Here is a 23797-nt window from a genome sequence, read left to right on the forward strand (position 1 = left end):
TCTACAGACGTTACCTGTGATTCACAGTGAGCCACAAGCATTCTCGGGTTGCCCTGCTCCTTTTCATCCTCATCAGTGCCCTCAGGTGTTCACAAAGGTGATGACAGTGGTCGCTGCTCATTTTAAGAGGTTGGGCGTACCAGTCCTTCCCTAACTTAACGACCTACTGTTGAAGGCGAGCTTGCCACAGTTAGTTGCGTACCACCTCCAGGCTATGACAAACCTTCTTACATGTTTGGGATGCTCAGTCAATCTGTAAAAGTCACACCTGACTCCTTGAGGCTTGCCTTCATCAGACCCGTCCTGGATACTGTGCACTTACACAGCTTTCATCCAGACCAGCGAGTCCAAGACATTTAGTTATTACCCTGTTGTCTCGCCCTCCATGCAAGGTCTCAGTTAGTCTAGCTCTGAGGCTTCTTGGCCTGCTTGCATACCGTGCACAATGCCATATGTAGACCCTGCAGTGGGATCTGAAGTGTCAGTGAGCACATGGGAACCTGTTGGATTCCATCCAGGTGTCGGAGGAGGCTGCAAAAGATCTGCAGTGGTGGCTGCTAGGTTGCAGTTGAACCTGCAGCAGAGCCCTCTCGCTGCCCCACCAGCAAGAGTACAGCACCGGAGCCTCAGCAAACCAGTACTTGACTTTCCTTCGAGGAAGTTGGTCATCCCGGAAGCCAGGCATCCTTCAACAAAATTGGTGTATGCTGGACGCTGGGACTAGTTTATGGTTTGGAGCGGTGACTGTCTGGACCCCATTGCAGGCAAAACTGTTAGCCGAAATACCCCTTTCAGCGAACCTGGGTGTCTATATATTAGTGCTTTGTAAATGTATGGAGGCACATCCACGTAGCCACCTGGCAAATCTCCAGGATAGGAGCTCTGTGTGCCAATGCAGTGGAAGCAGCTTTGTTTCACCTTCCAGAGGCTGAGTTTTGGCCAATGTGTAGCAGATCTTAATGCAGAGCAAAATCCAGCCGCTGATTGTCTTCTTCTGCATGGCCTTGCCTTTTTTTGTTCTAGCGAAAAAGAGCTGATTATCCAACCCGGTGGTCTCTGGTATGCTAAATGTGAAACCTCAATGCTCTTTTGTGGTCCAAACAATGGAGTCTCTCCTCCCAAGAGGGATGAGGCGGAGCAAAGAACACATGTAAGGTGATATTTTAACCGACATGGAACTGCACCACAGCATTTCGCAGGAAGGATGCCTGTGTCCAGCAGAACCAATTTCTCTTGGAAGATGGTGGTATACGGCGGGTTAACACAGAGTCTGATTCTCACTCACCTGCTGTGCCAATGTTATGGTGATGAGGAATACTGTCTTGAGTTTGAAAAGCCACAAGGAACAGCTGTGTAGTGGCACTAAGGTAATGCACATCAAATATGGGAGGACCAAGTTAAGGTCCCACTGTGGCATGAGAAAGGGAGAAAGAAAAAACTGATGTTGCAAACTTTTAAAAATGTATTACTGCAGGTAGTTTGAATAATGAGTTCTGGTCTGGCAACTGTAAAAGGCAGAAGGAGCCAAAAGAATACCCTTTTACTGTGCCCAGAGCACAGCTTTGCTAGGCGAGAGACAAAAAAAGAAGCACAACATAGGATAACTTTGCCTGGAGGGAATCTATCTGCTATGTGCCTCACTAAATCACACATGTATCTCAATAACGGCCATGTACAATTTTTGTTGAGGCACCCCTTGCAACAAAGGAGGCATTAACCACCTCCACCACCAGCTGTCACTGCTTAATCTCCAAGCATGAAGGTGCGGTTTGCAAAGGTCTGATGCAGAACCCTGCTCTGTTGCTGCAGCAGATCATCCCGGAGGGGCAGCCTGGTTGGAGGACAGAGGCTCATGTTCAAGAGCTCTGGATACCATACTCTCCATGCGCAAACCAGGGCTACCAAGATGACTTTTGCCCATTCATCCCTGATCCTCTTTAGATCTCAGAGCAGCAGGGGTATGAGCAGGAAGGCATATAGAGTTGAATTCCACCCTAGGCAGAATGCTTCTCTTAGTGAGAGATGCCTTGGAAGCTCCAACACTCAAATACTAACGTTGCACATTCTTGACAGGTGCAAAAAGATCGAGCCAAGGTTCTCCCCATTCCTCTAAGAGACCTTGCAGCACCTCCAGATGCAACTGCCACTCGTGACCCACTAGGCATCGACAGCTGAGCTCGTCCACCCAGGTATTCAGTATTGGTATCAATAGTGAATTTATATGGTCAGGGAGGCCCACAACATGGAGCCCATTTTAGTGAGGCCATTCTTAAACTCCTCCAAAGAGGAGTCCTCTTTTCTTTTCATCTTTGTGTTTTGTTTTGCAATAGCATATCCATCAATACAATCTGGATGTCTCCAAATAATCGTACTACCCGCATCCAGTCATGCCTGGTCAAGGTCACTGGGGTCTCCAAAGAACCTGCCATAGAGTTAGCAGAATACCGATAATATTTCAGAATCTGTTTGAAAGCATCAGAGCCATCCCTTAAAAGTCCAAGACTGGGCTCCTTGCATGGAAACCAATTTTGCCATTTCTCGCATGGAGGGAACATACCGCCTTAGCCAGCAAAAGCTATGGTATTTATCCATTCACAAAAGTACGACAGCCACTTGCCTTTGGAAGCTCTGGGCAAATTCCAAAGTAGATATGATAAGGGAGAAAGAGCTTCCTAATCATCATCCTAAGGGCACTGGAACTCCAGGTTGGGCATCTGAGCCAAAGTGCTATTGCATGCCAGTCTCTCAGCCTGGGCAGAGGGTCAGTTTGATGTTGATCATTAAACTACACTTACATCTTTTCTCTAGCTACTGGATGAATCTGTCAATTTCAAGGATTGACAAGGCACTGAATGTAGCTCTCAAAAATGCAGAAAGGACGATGTTGAAAGTGACCCCTGTGCCTGACGAACTGTTATCTTTACTGAGGTGAGTTCCCCAGACAGAGCTCTGAGACCGTAATGGTGTGTAGTCAACTGTTTCCTAGATGAGGTAAAAGAGGACTTCCTATGGGTGTTTTTTTTCTTTTTTTGCTTGAGGATCATTCTGTTTCAGTAGACTTGCTAAAGGAGGTGAAAGGGACTGATTGGGTCTCTGCTTACGGATATGGTCCCAGATCAGCATGATCTCTGCTGGCCTTTGGATACATGTAGATGCAGTAACCAAATTTTGAAGGATCTGTATCCAGTCCCAGGTGCACAATCTGGCCTTTGGATGCATGTAGATGCAAGACCAAAATGTTGAAGGATCTGTATCCAGCCCCAGTTACATCAAACCAATTTAGTGCGAATTGGACAGAGATTTCCTTATAACAGCATCTACAGTGTTTAAATCCTGACATCTTCAAGGGTGACATTTGACCTAGTCTGATGAGCATGCGTCATGGAAAAATGAAATAATAAAAAACCGAAGGAGAGCTCTGGACCCTTGTTGGTAATGTGCAGACAAATAGGAACTGAAGCCAGCGTGCCAGGCGGCACAATACATAGGTGGGTGTCCTCACTTGTGGGTTGAGTGGAGTTATGTAGTGCCACTTGGAAGCACTGGAAAGTTACTTCTAAGAGCTACTGCTCGAAGAACGGATTCTGCATTCAGTCTGATGTTTAAGGATAATCATGAGGTGAGCAATTTGTGTGAATAAATATTCATCAGAAATAGGTGTTAATAAGGAAACCTAAAAAAATATGAACTTCATATTCTGTCTTTGTAAATGTGTGTAATGAATGAGAAATAATTCCTGTGTCTCAGTTTTTTGGGAGGGTTGTATATTCTTTTCAATCACTAGTATTTGTAATGTAAGCAACTATTTTAGTTTGCCCTATAAATTTAGAAACTTCTGTTGTTTAAACTAATCAATAACATATTTGAGTATAAATAACTGGGCAACAGCAGTGAGAAAATAATGTATAATGACTTTTATTTTGGAATTTTGGAATCCGATCATTTTTTCAGGCATAAAATCTTGAGCAAGTTAACCAAGAACCCACCGTTTACGAAGAACTCTGATACCCCATTGTGCAATGAAGCTTTAGTCGACCAACTTTGGAATCTTATGAATTCAGGTTAGAGTTCCTCTAGATTTTCTTTTTTGTCTGAAAGCGTACAGTTTGTTGTGAAAGCATATTGGATTAGGTTCATACTTGAGCAAAAAGGCTTCTTCCCAGATTTCCATCCTATGCATGTATATGTTTGTACCACGCTGTCTTTGCTCTAGACCAGTGGTTCTTAACCTATGGTCCAAGGACCTGCTGGAGACCCACAAAACCTACTTAGGGGGTCTGCAACTCTTCAAAAATTTAAATAACAGATTAATAAAGTGTATATAAATAAAGAACCAAAATGTACAATTGATTTTTTTTTTTATTCTGTAAATGTGAAGGAATTTAAAATTGGAGGTTATAAATTAAAGTAGTATCCTCAGACTGATTTGTGGGAGCATTGCTAGTGAATCCAAAGCTCAAACTTTCCTATGAATTTAGACATATAAATCATCGAAAATGCTAAGCCCGGGATTCCCGGCTTCCAATAACGACTCAGTGTAGATCCTCAGACTCCAATAATGGTTCAGTTGAGGACCCTGAGATTAAGTGTGTGTCCACAGAAGTCAAAGCGTTAAGAACCACTGATCTAGATAGTTCATGAATATTTAGTGAATATGGAAAGTTGTGACCTACTTTTGTGTGAATTCAGTTTGCTGCCCTAAATTTATGGAGAGATTGGGTGAAATTGAGACATGTCTGCTGATCTTTTAATAGCTGATTTGCCTTGTAGTTTGGTACCCTGATGACTGCAATGGGCTTGTCGTCCAGGTAAATGTCATTCATCTGAGTCCTAGTTGCAAATAAAACAAGGAACTGATATGTTGGGAGGTGGGGTAAAGTCAGGGAGAGGAGGCATTTCTCAGGTGGGCTGGTTTCAAGGCAGTGGGGGCTTAGAAGTTGCATTGGAAGTTGTGTGGACACACAGACACTCACTCCATAGCTTTTTCCTCTGTTTACTAAGGAAATGCCTGAAGCGCAGCACATTGATATAAATAAGAACTTCTTTTGGTAGAAATACGCATATCTGTGTTCATTGAATGCTTATTGATGGCCTTTAAAACTAGTCTACTTCTGTTGCAGCCTCTTGAAAATTCAATTAATATTTTTGCCTTTTTTCAATTTCATGTGCCCAAATTACACCACGCTGCTTGTGTGACCCAAAGTATTTTTGTACGTTTTACAGATACATTTTTTTTTATAGCCTGTTTGTTATGTTTTTACATCACTCTTTGTAATGCTATAAATGTTTTTAGCTGTTGTACTTATGGGGAAGCGAGTACTATTACATTTCAATGATATCTGCCAGATGTGCAAGTCTACAACTGTACCAGTGGACTGCCTTTCTAATGTCATAATGCTTCCCTTAATATCAGCACTGCCGTATTTGAGTGGATGTCTTTTTTACTCAAGAACATTGGTTGATTATGTTTCGATGCAAGGGTCAAACAAAGTTAAGTATGCTAGATTATGTTTATTGCTGTAGACCCTTGTATTTTAAAGGCTAATATTGAAATTTAGGGATCAAGCATGGGGAGGAGCATGGAGTGAAACATGTGAAGATTGTTTTCCGCTCACACATGGCATTATACTATCACTCTTCAGCCTGGAATAACCCTGTGGCCACACAACTTGCCATAGTAGATGTTGGAAAACTTGGAGAGGCTATCCAAGCATAAGGCTAAGCTTTCCAGAGCCCAATTGCAGCTGTAATTTGTGTAGGAAAATAGTAAGGTAGCAGTGCGGTGCCATTTTACCTGCCTGAGGAAAATCTCAGTGCTGCTCCTTTCACCTGAGTTGGGGAGATTGTGTGCAGCTACTCCGCTTAGAACTGCATTGAGCTGCCAAGAAGTCTGTGGCTCGATCCCTAGTAGAGGCCATCTGGACGCTCAACATGAGTATGAGTAGCAGTCAGTTTGCCAGGCTGACTATGGCAGTGGTACTTGCACCTTCAGTCTGTAACAAAAGTTGTGCTCAGCAGCCTCCTAGTACGCCAGAGAAAAGATTATAAATCTAGGGTCTGGTCAGAAACTGAAATCTGGAGCAGAGGTGAGGAGAAGGAGTGGAAGTTCCCCCCCAACTGATTGAGTTGGGGCACTGGCAGTTTGAGAGTTGAGGTTGGATTCTGAACAAAATGTGGCCCACAAACTGGAGATACAGGAGATAAGCAGGCACCCAGGTGGAATAGTTGAGAGGTGGCTGTGCTCTATGGCAGCCCCCAGTGTGCTTTATCAATAGGTGCAGTGAGATACTAATGGGCCAGGGAAATCTCAGCCAGAAAGGGAGAACGGTTGGTGTGTACCACTCCAGTGACACAGTACAAGGACATTAGCTTCATCACCCACCGCCCCGCAGGTGGTGAAGACAGATGGAATTATCTCATATTGTGGATTGCAGAAGGTGCAACCTGAGCAGCAGGAACCAAAAGCATCTAAAACTAAAACTAGCAACTGGAAATGGGGTGTTAGATAACTGCTGCACCTGCTCAAGTAAATGCCCTTGAGAGTCAGGAAAGCTGAACTAATCTGGAGTCACTCAGCTGCATGTACTGTCTCTGAAGACACTTGGTAAGTTGTTAATGCCATGAGGGAATTTGCTGCCCAAACGAATTTCAGCCCAGAGAGGCTCGTAGAGGATCACTGAGGTGTGCAGGTTTCATTAACTTGTTGCTGTGGCTTGAGGAGATAGAGGACTGATTGAATAAGAGACTAGGCAAAACAGTGTAAGTATTGGCACTCATCTAAGATCAGTTTGGCCAATATTACTTGAGGGCCTTTATCAAAAATGTCATCTTTTTGACTTCTAAGCACATCTCTTACTATGAAGACAAAGCAGAGGTCATTAGACATGCAAAGACAAATCCATTGTCATATATCAAGCAAGTTGCATGCTATTTGTTCTTTTTTCCTGAGGTTGGCCTATTCAAAGTCATACTGTGGTTTGAAACATCAACAGATTATTTCTTGGTCACTCATTGATTGTGAACACTATACCCCTGAACTCGTATACGTCTGGGCTCATGATTAATTTGTCTATGTGACTGTTCTATTGGATTCTTTGTGCACTTTTTGCACTATTTCAGCTTTTGCACCATTTCACTTGCACTGCACCTTCACCAGCAGCAACTATTACCAAATGTGTACATACGTTTATTTTTGTGTCCATAGTATGCGTTTTTCACTACTTTAATGCATCTTTCATTAGCACTCATTGAGGCTCCAAAAGATAAGATTGCATTCTAATGTTTCCAAAGTAACAATTTTTACTTCTGCATTCATACTGGCCCCAGTAATAATGTCCGCTCATCTATTTAGAGTAACAACACTTGGATCAGGGATGTCACCAAGCGTGCTAAAGGCTACAGCACCCTTGAATTGCACTTTTTAGTTTCCAATGCTGTCTGCTGAACTAGAGTAGGTAACAGACTATACTCAGGCCATGCTCTAAATCTGATCTGCTCCATACTTTTTTATGTGCATTCTAAGCCCATGGATTCTTCAGATCCTACAAAAGATCTTTTAGTGACTCCTGCTTTGATGCTGATCAACCTTCTACAGAACAGCGGCATAGCTGCTTTGGTGCACGGGAAACCTTATGTGCTTCTGCCAGAGACTTTGCCAGAGTATCTGTGCCTAGTGCCTGGCTTGGGAGCATATTCCTTCCATATTAAAGACATAGTCTAATTTTCACCAATGCAAGAGAGAAAGTGAAAGACTCTATCTGATAGAGACATCTAGCGGTAGATTTCTTCGCTTTTGAATTCTCTCCAGGTGCCAGTCTGGATCCAGAAATTGTTCAGCACTACCTCTGTGCACCGCTGGACGGCGTCGTATGACCCCGTAATGACGACAACTCTGGTTGCGACCTCAGCGGAGGCATACAAGTCACCTCCGGCACGCGGATGTCAGTTTCTTCTTTTTATCTCTGCCATGCGGATCCGTAGAAGCAGTTCCTCAGGCGGTTTTCAGACCTACTTGAACATTTTTTGTTGGTTGGAACAGTGTGCCCTTTTTTCCTCATTTCTTCAGGCTTTAAACATTTTGGGTCTTGTGCATACAAGATGTCGGCCACTAAGCCTCATTCCGTTAGTATGTGGTGTGTGGGAGAGCACCACTACTCCGAAGATTGCGGCTCCTGTCAGTAGCTGAAGCCAAAGGTGTTTAAAGAAAGCCAGATGGAACTTCTTGCATCGCGGTTGACGCAGTCCTCGATTACTTTGCGGCGGCCGTGATCTTCTACTCGTTCGGTGGGCCATTCACAAGGCCGTTCCAGGAGCCGGTCCTGCAGACATCACTCGGAACCATCAACGTTCCAAGATAAGCGCAGGTGGTTGAAGTTGCTGTACCTCCCCAGATTTCACCGCATGGAGACAGTCTCTCAGAGCTCCTCCCTTTCACCGGTTGAGGAGGCCATACACAACTCCGCCCGCGCCTCCCCGTCTTTCCGGCAGCTGGGGCATCGATGACCCTGATTAGAGTACTGTAATTCTCTACATCTTATTTTTGGGTCTTCACCTTTACCTGGAGAGCCGTCGGACCCCATTGAGGTGAGAGGAGCCACACCTGTGGGTTCAGCCTTGGTATCAGTTGTGCCGTCATTGGGTCATCGCCGGTGCACAACCCTTCAGGATTTCTACCTTCGGCGTCTATCTACGATCAGCTGGCTCTGACAACGGTGTAGACAGCGCCGATTTAAGCCATTTCTCCTCCTCTCGATGTCGAGGTGTTGCCTTTTCGGCATCAGTCGACGTCGAGTGCGGAGTCGGTGAAGCCTTCTGTGAGGCAGGTTGTCCTTCCGCTTTCCCTCCATGGTGGTACTTCCGAGGATCACCTTTTGGGAGATGATATAAAGGAGTTGGGGCTATTGCAGCCTATTTCTTAGGCTATTGCAGCCCTTATGGAGGAGAATCATCTCTGCACTAGGGGAGGCTACTGGGTTGGAGTTTTCCTCAGCTTCGGGACTTTTTTCCCTTCCTAGCCTTGCTACTGAGGCAAGTTCCTCTTCTGCTGACATGTTGAAGAGAGTGGCTATGGTTTTAGAGTTATCTCTTCCTTCTGTGGGAAAGTCTACTGATCCCTTGATTGATATCCTCTGTCAAGGTCAGACTGGGGGGCCTGATTCCCCATATAGTGAGGCCCTGTCCGACATTTTGTTGGGTGCGTGGGCTAAGCCTAATACGGGGGTCTCTGTGGATCGTGATATATCTTGCAGGCACCAGCCTGCTCCTTGTCTCCTCAGGCATCCTACTTCTCGTAGTTTGGTGGTTCAGGCTGCTTCAGCCTCACGGATTATGGATTATCTACCTATTGTCTCAGCTGACAGAAATTCTAGGAGTGGTAGTGTGGCAAACATATTTTTTCCTCTGGTAGTTTTGCTTTAAGGTCCATTAACACATGTGTGCTTGGGGGGGTTTCTCACGCATTGTGGGATTCATTATAAATGATGTTGCTGTCACTTCCAGATGACCTCCGATCCAATCTTGATCAGTTGATTTGGGATGGTCAACAGGCAGCTGAACTGATTATTAAATGTGGCATTGATACTAATGATTCAGTGGATCGGGCCATGGTGCCCTCTGTGGCACTACGTCGTCGTGCCTGGTTACATACCCCAGGCTTTTCAGAGGCTGTCCAAGCTGCTATGGTCAACGTGCCCTTTGATGGCACCCATCTTTTCGGTGCCCAAGCCAACTCTGCTTTACGGTGTTTCTGTGGTAGACTAGGTGAAACAGAGACCTAATTTCTCTCTTTCTAATTATATGCCTCTTGAATTTTTTTCCTATACTAGGCTTCTATGGGGGATGTTGATCTTTTGTTTCTTACATTGCTAGCCATGTTATGGCAGTGACATAGTTGTCTAAATCGAACCTGTGGTGGCACCCGATGTGGTGTTCCTGCGATTAGCAGGTATTATTCTTTTTAATACTGTCTAAGACATGTTATGTTGTTACTCGAATACCTATTGCATAGATTTTGCCTTCCCTTTTTTCATCTGATGATGGGCTTCATGCTCAAGAGGTTTGTTTGTTTGTGGTATTTTCTTCCGATTAGGAATCTTACCTATGTCACCTGCTCCTTTAGAAGCATTTCGGTATGTTGGTAAGCATTACTTTTGACTTTCAATATCTCTGATAGGGACATCTGTTTTATACCCTTTGTGTAGTTTCTATACGGAGAGCATGCTTATTCTGTTCGGCTACTCTGGGTTTCCAATTCAGTGGAGTTGTGGGCTCTTCTCAGCTGTCTTTGTTTCTGACATGACCGAGGTTCCCACTAGGACATTCTTGTTTGATCTGCATTTTTACTATTTTTTTTTTACAGAGCGCACTTTTCATTGAATTCCTATAGTGCACAGGCTAAATTTTCTTTAAGCGATTTTTCGCAAAGGTGGTTGTACTCTTTCTGCCACGTTCTGAGGTCTTGGCGGTGACTCTCCTTGCCTGCACATTGGCTATTGTCCCTTGATGATATGTACACCTCTTTCTTAGAGCTATTACATATTGTTACAGATACTTTTCTTAGATAATGGTTACCTCTATTTTTGGGGGTGCCTTGTTGCTTACATATGTTCTTTGAACATGGTTGTTCCATGAGCAGTGCTTGCAAAGTTATCTGGGATATGGTGTCATATTATTCTACCCCTCTGGGGTTAGTTATTACACCCACGTTCTTGTATTTTTATTATCTCTTAAGAGAATATCCCTTTGTATGGTTATTTCTCTTCATCTGATAGAGACTTCTAGCTGCAGATTCCTTACCCTTGAATTTACCAGGCGTAAGGCTGGATCCGGAAACTTTGCTGAGCAATATCCCTGGCGTGCGACGTAGGGTGGCTCCATTCGACTCTGCGTGACGTTATCGGTGTAGTTCGCATCGGTTATGTCACGGTGCCTATATAGGCACCACCCAGGCACGCAGACATCAGTTCTTTTCTTTCCGCGCCAGTTAAAAGGCGACACGAAGAGCTACCCCTCTGCCACTTTTCAGGAGGCTTTTTCTCGACTTTTGTGGATTTTTCCGTATTCATGTGCAAGGGATGTTTTCAATGAAGACAGGTTTCAAGCCGTGCGTGACTTCTTCCCACATGATGTTGGTCACTGGTCCCCACCGCGTATGTCTGTGATGTCTCGAGCGCTACCACGATACAAAGTCGTGTTCGGACTGTCTTCTTCCCTAATTGTATTCTTCGTGATCCTTAGGGTGTTTTTGTACACTGCCCTACAGCTACGCACTATCTCCTGATCCCTAGGAACTTCTTTGAGCACTGCCAGTAACTGATTATGAGTTTTGGTACAGTTGGCGTCAAACCACTTAACATGCTTCCTATTACCAGATATAATTGGAACCAAGAGCAAGTCACAAGCTGTATTGCATATTCTATCAAAACTGTTGCGCATCTCAGGACCAAAGCCTGCCCCCCCAGCCCCGAGTTTACATTTTTCATCTGAACTTATCAAAGTCAGAGTGATCAGCCCAGCAGAGCCGATAAAAAAGAATCGTTGTCCACCTTAGACCAGCTCTTGGTCACACCTTTGTTCTTAGAAAACGATAATGAGAGGGGGTCCATCTTAATATGCATCTTGGAAAATCAATATGACAAAAAAATGCCCCTCCCGATTAAATGGGAGTTTGTGGCCTGGACCGAGGTCAGTGAAACAAAGGCAAAAACTAGGTTACATTTCATCAATACCAGATTGAATTCATCACCAAATTGAGTCCCCTGCGCCATCCACCAACCCACAAGCATTGGGGGGAGAAAACCTGCAGAGCCTCATGTTAAAATCCCCCAGAAGTACCATCACATAGCTGCCTTTTATGTCTCTAATACAATTATCAATGTCTTCATGCAATGACCTTGCCTATTTCACCTAGGTTAGCTCAAAAACATTATTGTAGATGTTTATCAGTAGCATTTTCATCGTTAGACACTGTAATACAAGGAGCCTTGCCAACCCTTTCCCATCCTGTAAATTGTTAGGGCCAGAAGTGGTGGCATCGACGGGGAGTCAGTGCACCTGGTTCAGCTGTGAGATGGGCGCAAACCTATTTGAAGTGGGGACAAAATGTCAAACGGTCGTGGGAGCAGGCATAATTCTAGCCGGAACTGGAGTGCTTCTACGGTTGAGGAGGTGGGCCCAGTTAAGTTAGGCCTGGTCAAAATATCTTTGGCTATCCTTCTGTCTTTAAAGTTGATGACAATGCAGTCATCGTTATTCGGCTTCGGGGTGTTTCCCACCCATGAGACTCTGCGGACAAGGTTAGTCTGGCTGTATAATACATCAGGGTCACCCCATCTGCCATTGGCCTGGTGTACCACTTTCTTAATCAGTTGGCCATGGTCCTCGCTTGTGTCACGCTTCAAAGGGAGGAAAGTTTTCAAAATTATGACTAAAGGGGTTGCCTGGGGGCTAGATGTAGCATGGGGAGCTTAGGAGGTGGGGACACCAGCGTACACCCAGATCTGTTGCTCCCTAAGCCGCAAGACTCTGCTTTGCACCGGGGACCCGCATCCCCCTGGGAGGGTGCCTTGCAAGCCTAGCCCATTCTCAGTATGATTGTTTCTACCCTCACTAGACCAACCTGCCCCCACCCCACACCATGGGAGTATTCACCAGATCCGCTGGACCATGGGACTGGATACGTGGGGCAATGATACTGATGCTGCCCACTGGCCGAGGTGGCAATAACCCTGCAGGGCGACGCTCTACAAGGACATTACTCATATTTATCAGTGCTCTCTCGACCTTCTCTTGTCTGGCCAGAATCGGCCCTAACGCACACATAAAGGCGGTTACCACACCCTTGCATATTTCCTCAGCTAGGACAGGTGAGTGGTCTCTGATCTTGCTCATAGTGAGACTGTTGAGGCCGAGATTAGGACCAGGGCATGGGCTAGACCAGGGGTCTCCAAGCTTTTCTGTAGTGAGAGCTACTTCTGCTCAACAAAAGTCTTCCTGAGCTAATAGCAAATTTTATACCTGTAAAATAGTGACTACACTATGACCACCCAAAGCAAGATTTTCAGTAGTTACCAGCCAAGTATACCAAGTGCGGTTACCAGCAGAAATGCTGGGAAAAAGTTCTTCAATATTAAATGCCTCTCCTTGAATTATGAAGTAACATTCAAATCTTGACATGCCCAGTGGCACAAAGGACATAAGCACAGCAGTACGTCTCCCCAGTTCAGCTTGAATTATCATTCACCAGTTTCTGAAAATGCACTTTTTTCTATCTAATATTACTTTCCACTGTGGGCAAACAAACTCAATTTTCCATTAGAAACCCCATTTTTGAAAACTAAAACCACCTTTAAAATATCAAAATAACTAAATAAACAGACCCTATTGGAGCGATATTTTGTGCCTTTGTGTCTTTTGAGGATATACTTGTTTGCATTGTAAAGAAAATGGTGGTACATTAATGATACAATGCTAATTCTAAAAGTACCGGATGCCCTTTGACTAATGAATGTTTTTCATAACTGAATTGTAACTTTAAAGAAGTCTAGAACCATTGTTTCCTATACCAATCGTTACCCAGGTCCGTGGACAATTGTGGGTTACCCCATTATATCATAATGGATGCTCACCATAGCACCATGGATGCCTGGATTATGTCAGTAATGTCCACCATTAAACTAGGGCCACAGTTGTGCCAAGGCTGGAAACCAGAAGGATCAGGGATAAGACCACATATCAGTCATGAACATTAATATGCCAGGAATACGTACATATAGGCCAGTCATGCTCAGAGTAGGTCTATGAAGGCTGCCAGCATACCACAACTAGACCAAAAATACTAAAATAGTCAAGGATGGCCATAATTATGCCATTGGCACTATTATGTCAAGAATGGACACACTTATGCCAAATATAACACTCTTATGATGGGGCTAGCATATATATTTGGCGGTTCTTGGCACAAGGCATTGTTTCAGGAAGCAATAGTGTTTATTATGGGCACACACATAAATGTTGATGAATCTCTTAATTTTCTCTGGTCTGGCTCATACCCTGTTCTCCTCAGGTCTTAAGCTGATCATGCATCTAACTGACACATTTTCACTCTGACTCCTGCAGTCCCGCACTTTGGTGGGTCAGCACTGATTACAGCTCAGGCTACTGCTGCCATACTTTTTTGATGGTGCACTGTTAACACACATGTTGTGACTGATAAAGGAGGGACTGTAACATGGTAAATCTCCTTGTGGCTTAATTATATTGATATTGGATACAGACTGTCATGAAGCAGGTCCTATAAGCTCGCACAGTGTGTGTTTGAGTGTTAGTATGAGTTACTGTGATAAGTTTGGCTGGCTGTCACTCTTAGAGTCTTGAGATGATCAGTGCTGCCTTCTCTAATAGGCACCTACTCTGAAATTGATACAGGGCTTGACTTCCCCTCAGAGAGCTATTTTGAAGGTACTGGCGAGCTACCAGTAGCTCCCGAGCTACTCGCTGGAGATCCCTGGGCTAGACCGAGCCGTTGAGGGGCCAGAACACTGTCTCTTGGGTTTGGCCTACCTCTCCACTGTCTCCCTCTTCCCCTCTAGACTTTTTTGATTTGCCCGACCCGCCCTCACTGGCATACATTTGAATTTCCTCACATTGGCAAGCAAGTTCAACAACCACAGTGAGGCCAGGATCAGTTGTGCCAGTGGGACATCAAAACACCAGGACTCTCAACTTGCTGCAGTGAATTGGAGCCCGCGGCAACCATTGTGGGCTCCAGGGGGAGGAGGGGATGGGGAATCCACAAAGCCTTGGGTTTAAGTGAGGTTGACAGGGACAAACACTGTTCTGCAATTATGATTTCCTTACCGATTATCCCCATAGACCACCATAAAAAGCCATCCAAGGTGATGCCAGGCTTGGGTTTCGAGGGAGTTGCCCTGCATTTTCCCATAGCGGAAAGGGCAGGGAAGGTATAGTACCCTGCCAACAGGGACTTAAACATTGTTGATTACAATAAGTAGCCCAAATAGAAGTGGAAGAGCACAGCACCTTTTAAAAACCGATTAAATGGAGGGTGGCCAATCCCAGCCTCTTCCGGGCGATGACAGGCGAAGACGGGCCTGGTCTTGGCATGGGCATGCGCCCAGGCATGACCCTCGTGAATGTTGTGCTGCAGCAGCACTTGCAGGAATTTAAAGCGACTCCTGGAGCGTAAACCACTAAGGGCAACCTCCCTGCCGCTGGTGCTGCTAGCAGAGCTGGGCCCTGTCATTCGTGTCCCCCGCCTTCAGCCTGTGATGTCCCGTACTGCAGGAGCGCATACAGATATTTAAAGCGCCCCCTGGTACGAAATCATCATGGGGCGGCCTCTGTGCCGCTAACAGAGCTGGGCCATGTAGTCTGTGGCCCCTGCCTTCTGCCTCACACACGGTGCCAAGACAACCATCAAGACACCATGGCAAAGTGGTAGAAAGCAGAAAAGACGACGGCCGAGGTGCTCACTGCCCGGACCACCACACAGTCCACTGTGCAGCACAGGAAGAGAGAAATATAGAATTGCCGCCTCCTGGAACCAATCAACTGCGGCATTATCAGAAAGCAAAAGCTGGCATTGGATCATAGATTATCATGCAATATGTCTTCTATGCTGCATCGAAGGCCTATGCCGACATACCCGCATATTCGGCAAACAGCGTCTGCACTGGCTCCACTTTCTAAATCATTGCTGCCATAACAGCAGTCACTGTTGCCATAACAACTGCTCATGCCTTTGGGGCATCTTATTATATCAACAGGAATCGATACATCTGAAAGAAACATGTTATTTATAGATTCCTTACCTTAGAATTACCCCCAGGCGTCAGACTGGATCCGAAAAGTTTTTAGTCAGCAGTACCTCTGCGCATCGGAAGGTGGCATCGGTCTGCTCCGCGTTAGTCGTTGGCGTAGTGTCGTCCTCGATTGATGTACTACTTAGATGCCGCCCTCGCGCGCTGACGTCAGTTCTTTCTTTTTCAGCACCAGCCAACGCAGATCTGGAGAGAGTGGTACTTCCAGTCACTTTTTGACTGAACTTTTTGAGTGACTTTTGTCGACGTCTTTTTTGAGTCTACGACTCCTGGTGCACGTAGGGATGCGCGTCTTCAAGGCATGCGGTTCCTGTAGTTGACTGATGTCGGTTACGGATCCGCACCGCATGTGCCTCTTTTGCTTGGAGCGCAACCATGACCCCAAGTCGTGCTCCGACTGCCGGTTCTTGACTCCGAAGGCTTTGCGGGAGCGGTCCCGAAAGCTTCTTGAGCGTCGGCAGTTGTCTCTGCGCCGTACAAGGTCCCGGTGGCGAAGGAGTTCAAGATCCTGTCGCGGAGCCATCTTCATTCTTCGAAGTCTTCGCACTCGGGATCGGTAAGTCGAAGCACAAGAAGACGTCGAAGAAGCATCGTCGCTCTTCGACTTCTCCCTGACGGTCGACTGACGCGACGAGGGATGCAGGTGGTGCCCCTCCTGAGGTTCCGCGCGCTGAACCCGAAGAATCTACTCTGGGCTTCCCTCCCTTCCCGGGATCATGGGCGACTCCTGCCCAGCTTTGTAAATTTATGAGGTGATGCACGCCTCCACCGGTGCCACTGCCTCTGGCACCGCATCTGCATTAGACAACGGTCGGCCCTTCGGCCGGCGTTGACCCCGGCCTCCATCCTGATGAGGACCCGTAGCCGGACGGGTGTTGCCGGATGCCGGATCGGGCGGTGAGCAGGGTTTTTGTGCCCCTGTTCACTCCTTTTTGGCCAGATTGGCACCCAGAGGATGAGGAGGAGGACTGGGAGGGGTCAGGTGACCCTCTGACTGATAAGAATCTGAGCAGGACTGGAGAGAGGAACTGGGGGATGCCAGTGGTCTAGACACCTCCCCTGAGCTTGGCATGATTTCTCCTGCTACCGTGGCTACGGAGGAGGGAGCGTCATACGCAGTGGTGTTGCATAGGGCGGCCGAGGCTGTCAACCTCGAGCTTCCTACGGTGACGGTCAGGACAAACCTGCTGACAGAGGTGCTTCAGCCGGCTGCAAGCTCTTTAAAGCCCCTGCTGCCGTTTAATGAGGGCCTTACCGACGTCCTTTTGGGCACCTGGTCCAGGCCCAACACGGGGGCTCCCGTGGATAGTATGATTGCCCGATGCCACAGCCCCGCTCCGGGCGACCCCACTTTCCTCTCCCAACACCCCACCCTGGAGCACTTGGTGGTCCAAGCCTTTACTTCAAAGAGTGCCTTTCCTACCGCTTTACTGGAAAGGGAATCCAAGAAGCTGGATCATCTTGGAAAGAAGATTTTCTCTTCCGCCATCTTGGGACTGTGGTTGGTAAACACTGCATGTCTGTTGAGCCGTTATTCCCACTCTGTGTGGGATACGGTGGCGCAGGTGCTGCCTCAGTGTCCGGAGGAGGCCCAGACAGTGCTCTCCGAGGCTGTTGCAGCCGGGAGGGATGCAGCGAAGTTTACCATCCGTTGTAGGCTGGATACCGCTGACTCTCTGGGCAGGACTATTTCCACATCAGTAACCCTTCATCGCTACGCCTGGATGAGATCGACTGGCTTTTCGGGCGATGTCCAGAATACCCTCATGGACATGCCTTTTGATGGCCGTCGCCTTTTTGGCGACAAAGCGGACAATGCTCTAGAGTGATTCAAGGACTCGCGGGCTACGGCCAAGTCCTTGGGCCTCTCCAGCCATCCTGCGCAGTCTGCTTTTCGCCCCTTTTGTGGCTACGGAAGGGGTACCCAGCTACGTCCCACCCAGGGCCACAGGCCGCAGCAAGTTACCCAACCTTCACGCGGCCGGGTACGTGGAAACAACCGGCGAAGTTCCGGGGGCCAGCGCGCGGGCCAGTCTACCAACCCTCCCTCTGCAGCTGCCTCCAAACCCTCCTAGTCTGACCTTTCAGGCCCATCAAACGCCAGTGGGCGGCAGGATTCGCCATCACCCTCCCCCACTGGCACACCATCACTTCAGACAGGTGGGTTTTGCGGATATTCCCAAGGGGCTACACCCTCCCCTTCAAGACTAGCCCCCCAGCCATGCCACTGCGATACCACCGCATGTCGGAGGATCATCTGGCCCTTCTCCAGCAGGAAGTTATGGCTCTCTTGGCCAAAGGAGCCATCGAACGCGTTCCTGTCCCAGAAGTAGGTCGTGGTTGTTACTCCCACTACTTTCTGGCTGCCAAGAAGGACAAGGGCCTGCGTCCTATCTTGGACCTCAGGGACATCAATCGCTTCCTCCAGGAGAAGTTCAAGATGTTGACACTTGCTCAGGTCTTGTCTGCCCTCGACCCACAAAACTGAATGGTAACGTTGGACTTGCAGGACGCTTATTTTCACATTCCCGTCCTGCCGGCCCACCTGCGGTTCACAGTAGGCCATGAGCACTTTCAGATTACCGTGCTCCCCTTTCGCCTTACCAGCGCGCCTCAGGTGTTAATGAAAGTGATGGAGGTGGTCGCAGCTCATGTGCGCAGATCAGGGCTTTCAGTCTTCCCCTATCTCAACGACTGGCTGTTGAAGGCGGGCTCGCCCCATGCAGTCGTCTCTCACCTCCAGACTACGGCTGACCTCCTGCATTTGCTGGGGTTCTCCATCAATGTGCCGAAGTCGCACCTGATTCCCTCTCAGAAGCTCCTCTTCGTCGTATTGGTTTTGGACAAGACGCAGTTTCAGGTCTATCCTCCCGAACAGCGAGTCTGGGATATTCGGGCTATGATTCCGATCTTTCAGCCTCTATTCTGGGATTTGGTCAGGAGGAACCGGAGGCTGCTGGGTCTCATGGCCACCTGCATCCTGCTGGTCTATCATGCCAGGTGGCATATTCGGGCTCTGCAGTGGGACCTTAAGTTCCAGTTGGCGCAGCATCAGGGGAATCTGTCTGATTGCGTCCAGACCTCGGAGGGCACTGCACGACAATTGCAGTGGTGGTTCATGAACCAGGATTGGGTTAACAGCAGATCCCTCTCCCTTCCCCAACCGGAACACACAGTGGTGACGGACTCCTTCCTTCTGGGATGGGGCGGCCACATGGGAGAGGCAGAGATCAGAGGCCTTTGGTCTCTGGCTAGTCCGGGCTCCATATCAACCTTCTGGAGCTCTGGGCGATCTGTCTTGCACTCAAGGCATTCCTTTCCTCTGTCCAGGGAAGAGTAATGCAGGTGTTCACGGACAACACCACCTCCATGTGGTACTGCAACAAACAGGGCGAGGTGGGGTCGTGGACCCTATGTCAGGAGGCCCTCCGCCACTGGACGTGGCTGGAACATCAGGGCATATCCCTGGTGGTTGAACACCTGGCAGGTTCACTGAAAGCCAGGGCCCACGAACTCAGCCGCAGGTGCATGATGGATCACAAGTGGCGTCTTCACTCGGAGGTGGTGCAAGGTCTCTTTCAACAGTGGGGAGAGCCTTGGTTAGATCTATTCGCCACCGAAGAGAACGCGCAATGTCAGCAATTCTGCGCGTTGGAATTTCCAAGGCGGCACTCGCTAGGCGACGTTTTTTTGTCGCGAGTGGTGTTGCGGTCTGTTGTACGCCTTTCCACCCATACCACTCCTGCCCAGAATGCTGAAGAAGATCAGGCGCGACAGGGCCCAAGTCATCCTTGTGGCTCCGGATTGGGCACGAAGAGTCTGGTATCCCGAGCTGCTCAATATGGCCATCGATCCTCCGACCAGTCTGCCTCTTCGGGAGGATCTTCTGTCGCAGCAACAGGGGACGGTCCTCCACCCGAACCTGTCCAGCTTCCATCCCTTGCGCAGAGATTGAGCAGCGGCAGTTGATGTCTTTTGACCTGCTTCCCGAAGTTTGTGATGTAAATTTTGGCAGCCAGGCATCCCTCCACTGAGACAGTATACGCCTGTCGGTTGAACAAATTTGTGGCATCGTGCACAGCAAAGGATGTGGATCCCCTCTCTGCCCCACTTTCTGAGGTTCTCTTGTTCCTCCTTTCTTTGGCCCAGCAAAGCTATGCTCTGGGCACTATCAGGGGCTATCTCTCGGCCATTTCGGCCTTCCTTCAGCTTCCAGATCAGCCTTCTCTTTTCAAGTTCCCGGTAGTTAACCATTTCTTGAAAGGCTTAACACATCTTTTTCCTCCAATTCCATTTGTTATGCCTAAGTGGGACTTGAACCTTGTGCTAACTATTTGATGTGCGCTCCCTTTGAGGTCTCAACTCTTAGGACTGCCTTCCTGGTAGCCATCACTTCTGCTAGAAGGGTGAGTGAGCTCCAGGCTCTTTCTTCAAAACCTCCTTTCTTGTCTGTTCATCCGGACAAGGTGGTTCTTAGGAACCGTCCATCCTTTCATCCTTACTGCCTTCCACATCGGGTAGACTATTACTTTGCCCACCTTCTTTCCGCCTCCGCATCCTTCAAAGGAAGAAGAGATGCTCCACCGTCTGGACCCAAAGCGTGCGCTCTCCTTCTATCTGGATCACACAAAACAGTTCCGGGTGGATGATCAACTTTTTGTTGGCTACGTGGGTGCAAAGAAGTGTCGGGCCGTACATAAACGCACCATTTCTCGATGGGTCGTGTTGTGTATTAAGGCTTGTTACTCTCTGGAAAAAGGAGCCTTCAGTTGGGCTACGCGTTCACTCCACCAGGGCGACGGCAGCCACTACTGCCTTGGGAAGAGGAGTGCCTCTGAATTACATCTGTCAGGCGTCAACGTGGGCATCGCTGCCACGTTCTCCAAACTCTACTGCCTGGACAGCCAAGTCCGGAGAAACGGCTTCTTTGACCGTTCTGTTCTCCAGGACTTTCAGGTGTGATCTTCGTTCAAAGACCCACCACCTGGGTTGGTATTGTTGGGGTATCTATTCTAAGGTAAGGAATCTATAACTAACATGTTTCTTTCAGATGCACAGGTTACTTACCTTCGGTAACGATATATCTGTAAGAAACATTAGTTAAAGATTACTTACCGCCCCACCCATCCTCCCCATTCTGCGAACTGATTTCTAGGGTTAAGGCCATCTTTTCAGGGCCCTAGTTTTGTGCACCGATGGTCGGTGTCTTGCATGGCTCTGTGTTTCTAAAGTTGTGTACAGAACTGATGTCGGAGGGCGGCGTCTAAGTAGCTGCTGCAACGTCATCCCGGCGACCACGACAGACGCGGAGCTGACCGACGCCACCTTCCAACGCGCAGAGGTACTGCTGACGAAAAAACTTTCCAGATCCAGTTTGATGCCTGGGGTAATTCTAAGGTAAGGAATCTATAATTAACTAATGTTTCTTAAAGATATATCGTTACCGAAGGTAAGTAACTTGTGCTTCAACCCCAGTTAAGAGATCTGGGTTGAATCCATCATTCTTGAGCTCACTACACCACCCCAGTTCGGACCCAGCCATTTACAAATCAGTCTTGATCCTGCTGCTCATGGGAACAGTCCATCCCGAACTGCCAGAAACTATTGATTTTGGCCCAGATCTCTGTATTGGGGTGAATGTTTAACATTGTTAAGCATTCTGTCCATCAATTCTTCTTTTTGCATAGGTATTTGTCAAGCAGCTATGTGGGCATATTACATACATTCAATTAGCACTATTGCTTGAAAGTTAGGTCCCTTGAGAGTAGCCTTTTGCCCAGTCGGTCTCTGAAGATTTTTTGGTGTTTGTCAGTTCACAGACCCACCACCTTGATGGCGCCACCCTAAAAGATTAGATCCATCATCCGTTACATACACCCTACCATGTACACTGTTATTCTTGAAGAATATATCCATCCATTGCATTCCTACAGTACTGTTATGGTATCTATTCACAAAGTGAGGAATCTGCAGTCAAAAGGATCCATCTGAAAAACAAGTTCCTTATCTTCTTTCTTTCATCTTTCTGTTCGGTAACATAACATGTGTATTTGTAAAGCGCACGTTCCCCCCAAGGGTCATCGTCGCACTGAATAACAGATTCTTATTGTTACCCAACTCAATGGTACTCATTTTATCGACCTCAGAAAGGAAGAAAGGCTGAGTGGACCCGCCGGGAACTGAACCTGTGACCATGAGGTCGAACACAGACCCCTGCAGTGGATGCATTAGTCCTCTAAGCCAGCAGACCACTCCTCACCAGCCCTCCCACTTCCCAGTTCTGTGAAGTGGACTCATTTCCATCTAAAAAGGTTGCAATTCAGAGATCTGCTCACTGGTAATGCCAATCTGCCAATCAGCTCTGCTCCTGAGGGTGTAGCCAGCCTGAGAAAGCAAATGAGTTGACCTGACCATCTGTGCGCCGGCGCTTGTCACTTCCGTGCGCATCTGCTTGTCACTTCCGTAGCGGAACGATATTGACAGAGAGCCTCACAGTGCTACCCATCAGCACAGAGGAGTACTGCTTTGAAATTTCCAGATCCACCTGGGCAATATCCTCAAGTTGAGGAATCTGCGGTTACATGGACTATGCACTAGGAAGATTGTTACAAAAGGTAAGTAACTTGTTCTTTAGAAGGATCTTGCTTCTAAATAATTTTACAGCGTTGTTGGGAACAATTCGTTTTGTCAGTGTTATAATTTGATGTCACTGGGATAAATTCAAAGTTGTTGCCTACACCAGGACATCTGTGGCATTCAAACAACGGTATCTGAGAGGGAAACATGTCATCCCTTATTCACAGAATCAGCAATGGTCGGATTTTGCTCCTGCTTTTTAGACAGAAATGATGCCAGTAAGGTGGAATTTCCATGTGGCCACATCTACTTCTTGCAGCAGGTTTGGGGGTTAAGCCTCATTACGCCTATCAGCGACAGTTGCTGAACATCTCTAACAAGGGCGAACGATATGGCCAGTGTAGGCAAACATTTGTAGATAGTTTATCAAACTGAAAACGTTGGAAATTGTACTTCTGGCAAGGGCAGGAGAAAATGTATTTTCATGAAAGGAATGTGGAGAACTCACAGCAAAATTGAAGGAGGCGCAGAACGGGAGTTTAACACAGGATAAACTATTTTCCCCGTAGAGAAATCATAAAAAACAGTTTACAAGTGTCAGTACAATTTTCCATTACATTGACACAAGATGAAATAGTTCGGAGTCTTTCACAGATTCCCTGGAGAAGTCCAGGAATTATTTGAGCATTTCAGCATAGAGATAAACCACAGCGAGCAAATGTCAATTGTTTTCTCAAATGTTTTGTGAATTGACCCATTGTCATTTTAAGAAATGTGCCAGAAAATGCTGCAGAACGCAGCACAATAGTTTCTTAGGAAAAATAAAGTGTGAGCTCCACCCTCATATCGTTATCTAGCATAATATTTCTGACTCTCAAACCAACATATCTGCCACAGTTAAATTGATGTTTATAGTCCATTCACTGTTCATTTAGATCACTATTACAAACTTAGCATAAATAATCGGAACCTCTTGTTTTTATTTACTTAACACGAACTTTCTATTTCCAGATAACTTAATTCTTCGCATGAGCTTTCAAACTTTGTCATCTGTTCTGAAACAATAAGCTACTTTACAGAAAACTGCTTCAAACATCATTTTTAATTTTGTATTATTGGTTGCAGGTACTTCCCATGACTGGAGATTAAGATGCGGTTCCGTTGACTTGTATCACATACTTTTTGGCCTCAGTAGGCCTTCGTGTTTGCCCTTACCTGAGCTTGGATTGGTCGTTAATCTAAAAGAAAAGAAGGCTGTACTCAACCCTACCATCATCCCGGAGCAAATGAGTGGTCAAGAAATAATGCCCGCTCCTACTAATCTTGGACAGTTTGTGGGATTTCAAATCATTGTAAGGAACTTTTACATTTTAATTAATCTG

General features: G+C 46.9%; 1 protein-coding gene across 2 annotated transcripts in view; it reads left to right on the top strand.

Annotated features, from left to right (window-relative positions):
* Positions 1-23797, top strand: part of TAF2 (TATA-box binding protein associated factor 2) — a 948796-nt gene that overhangs the window by 804065 nt on the left and 120934 nt on the right. For both annotated transcript variants that reach the window (XM_085605048.1, XM_085605049.1), the window contains exons 22-23: positions 3952-4061; positions 23541-23767. In XM_085605048.1, coding sequence (XP_085461174.1) covers positions 3952-4061; positions 23541-23767 — 337 coding nt within the window. The remainder of the gene's footprint in view (positions 1-3951; positions 4062-23540; positions 23768-23797) is intronic.

Source organism: Triturus cristatus, chromosome 5_1 (assembly GCF_964204655.1).
Source record: "Triturus cristatus chromosome 5_1, aTriCri1.1, whole genome shotgun sequence".
Lineage (NCBI taxonomy): Eukaryota > Metazoa > Chordata > Amphibia > Caudata > Salamandridae > Triturus > Triturus cristatus.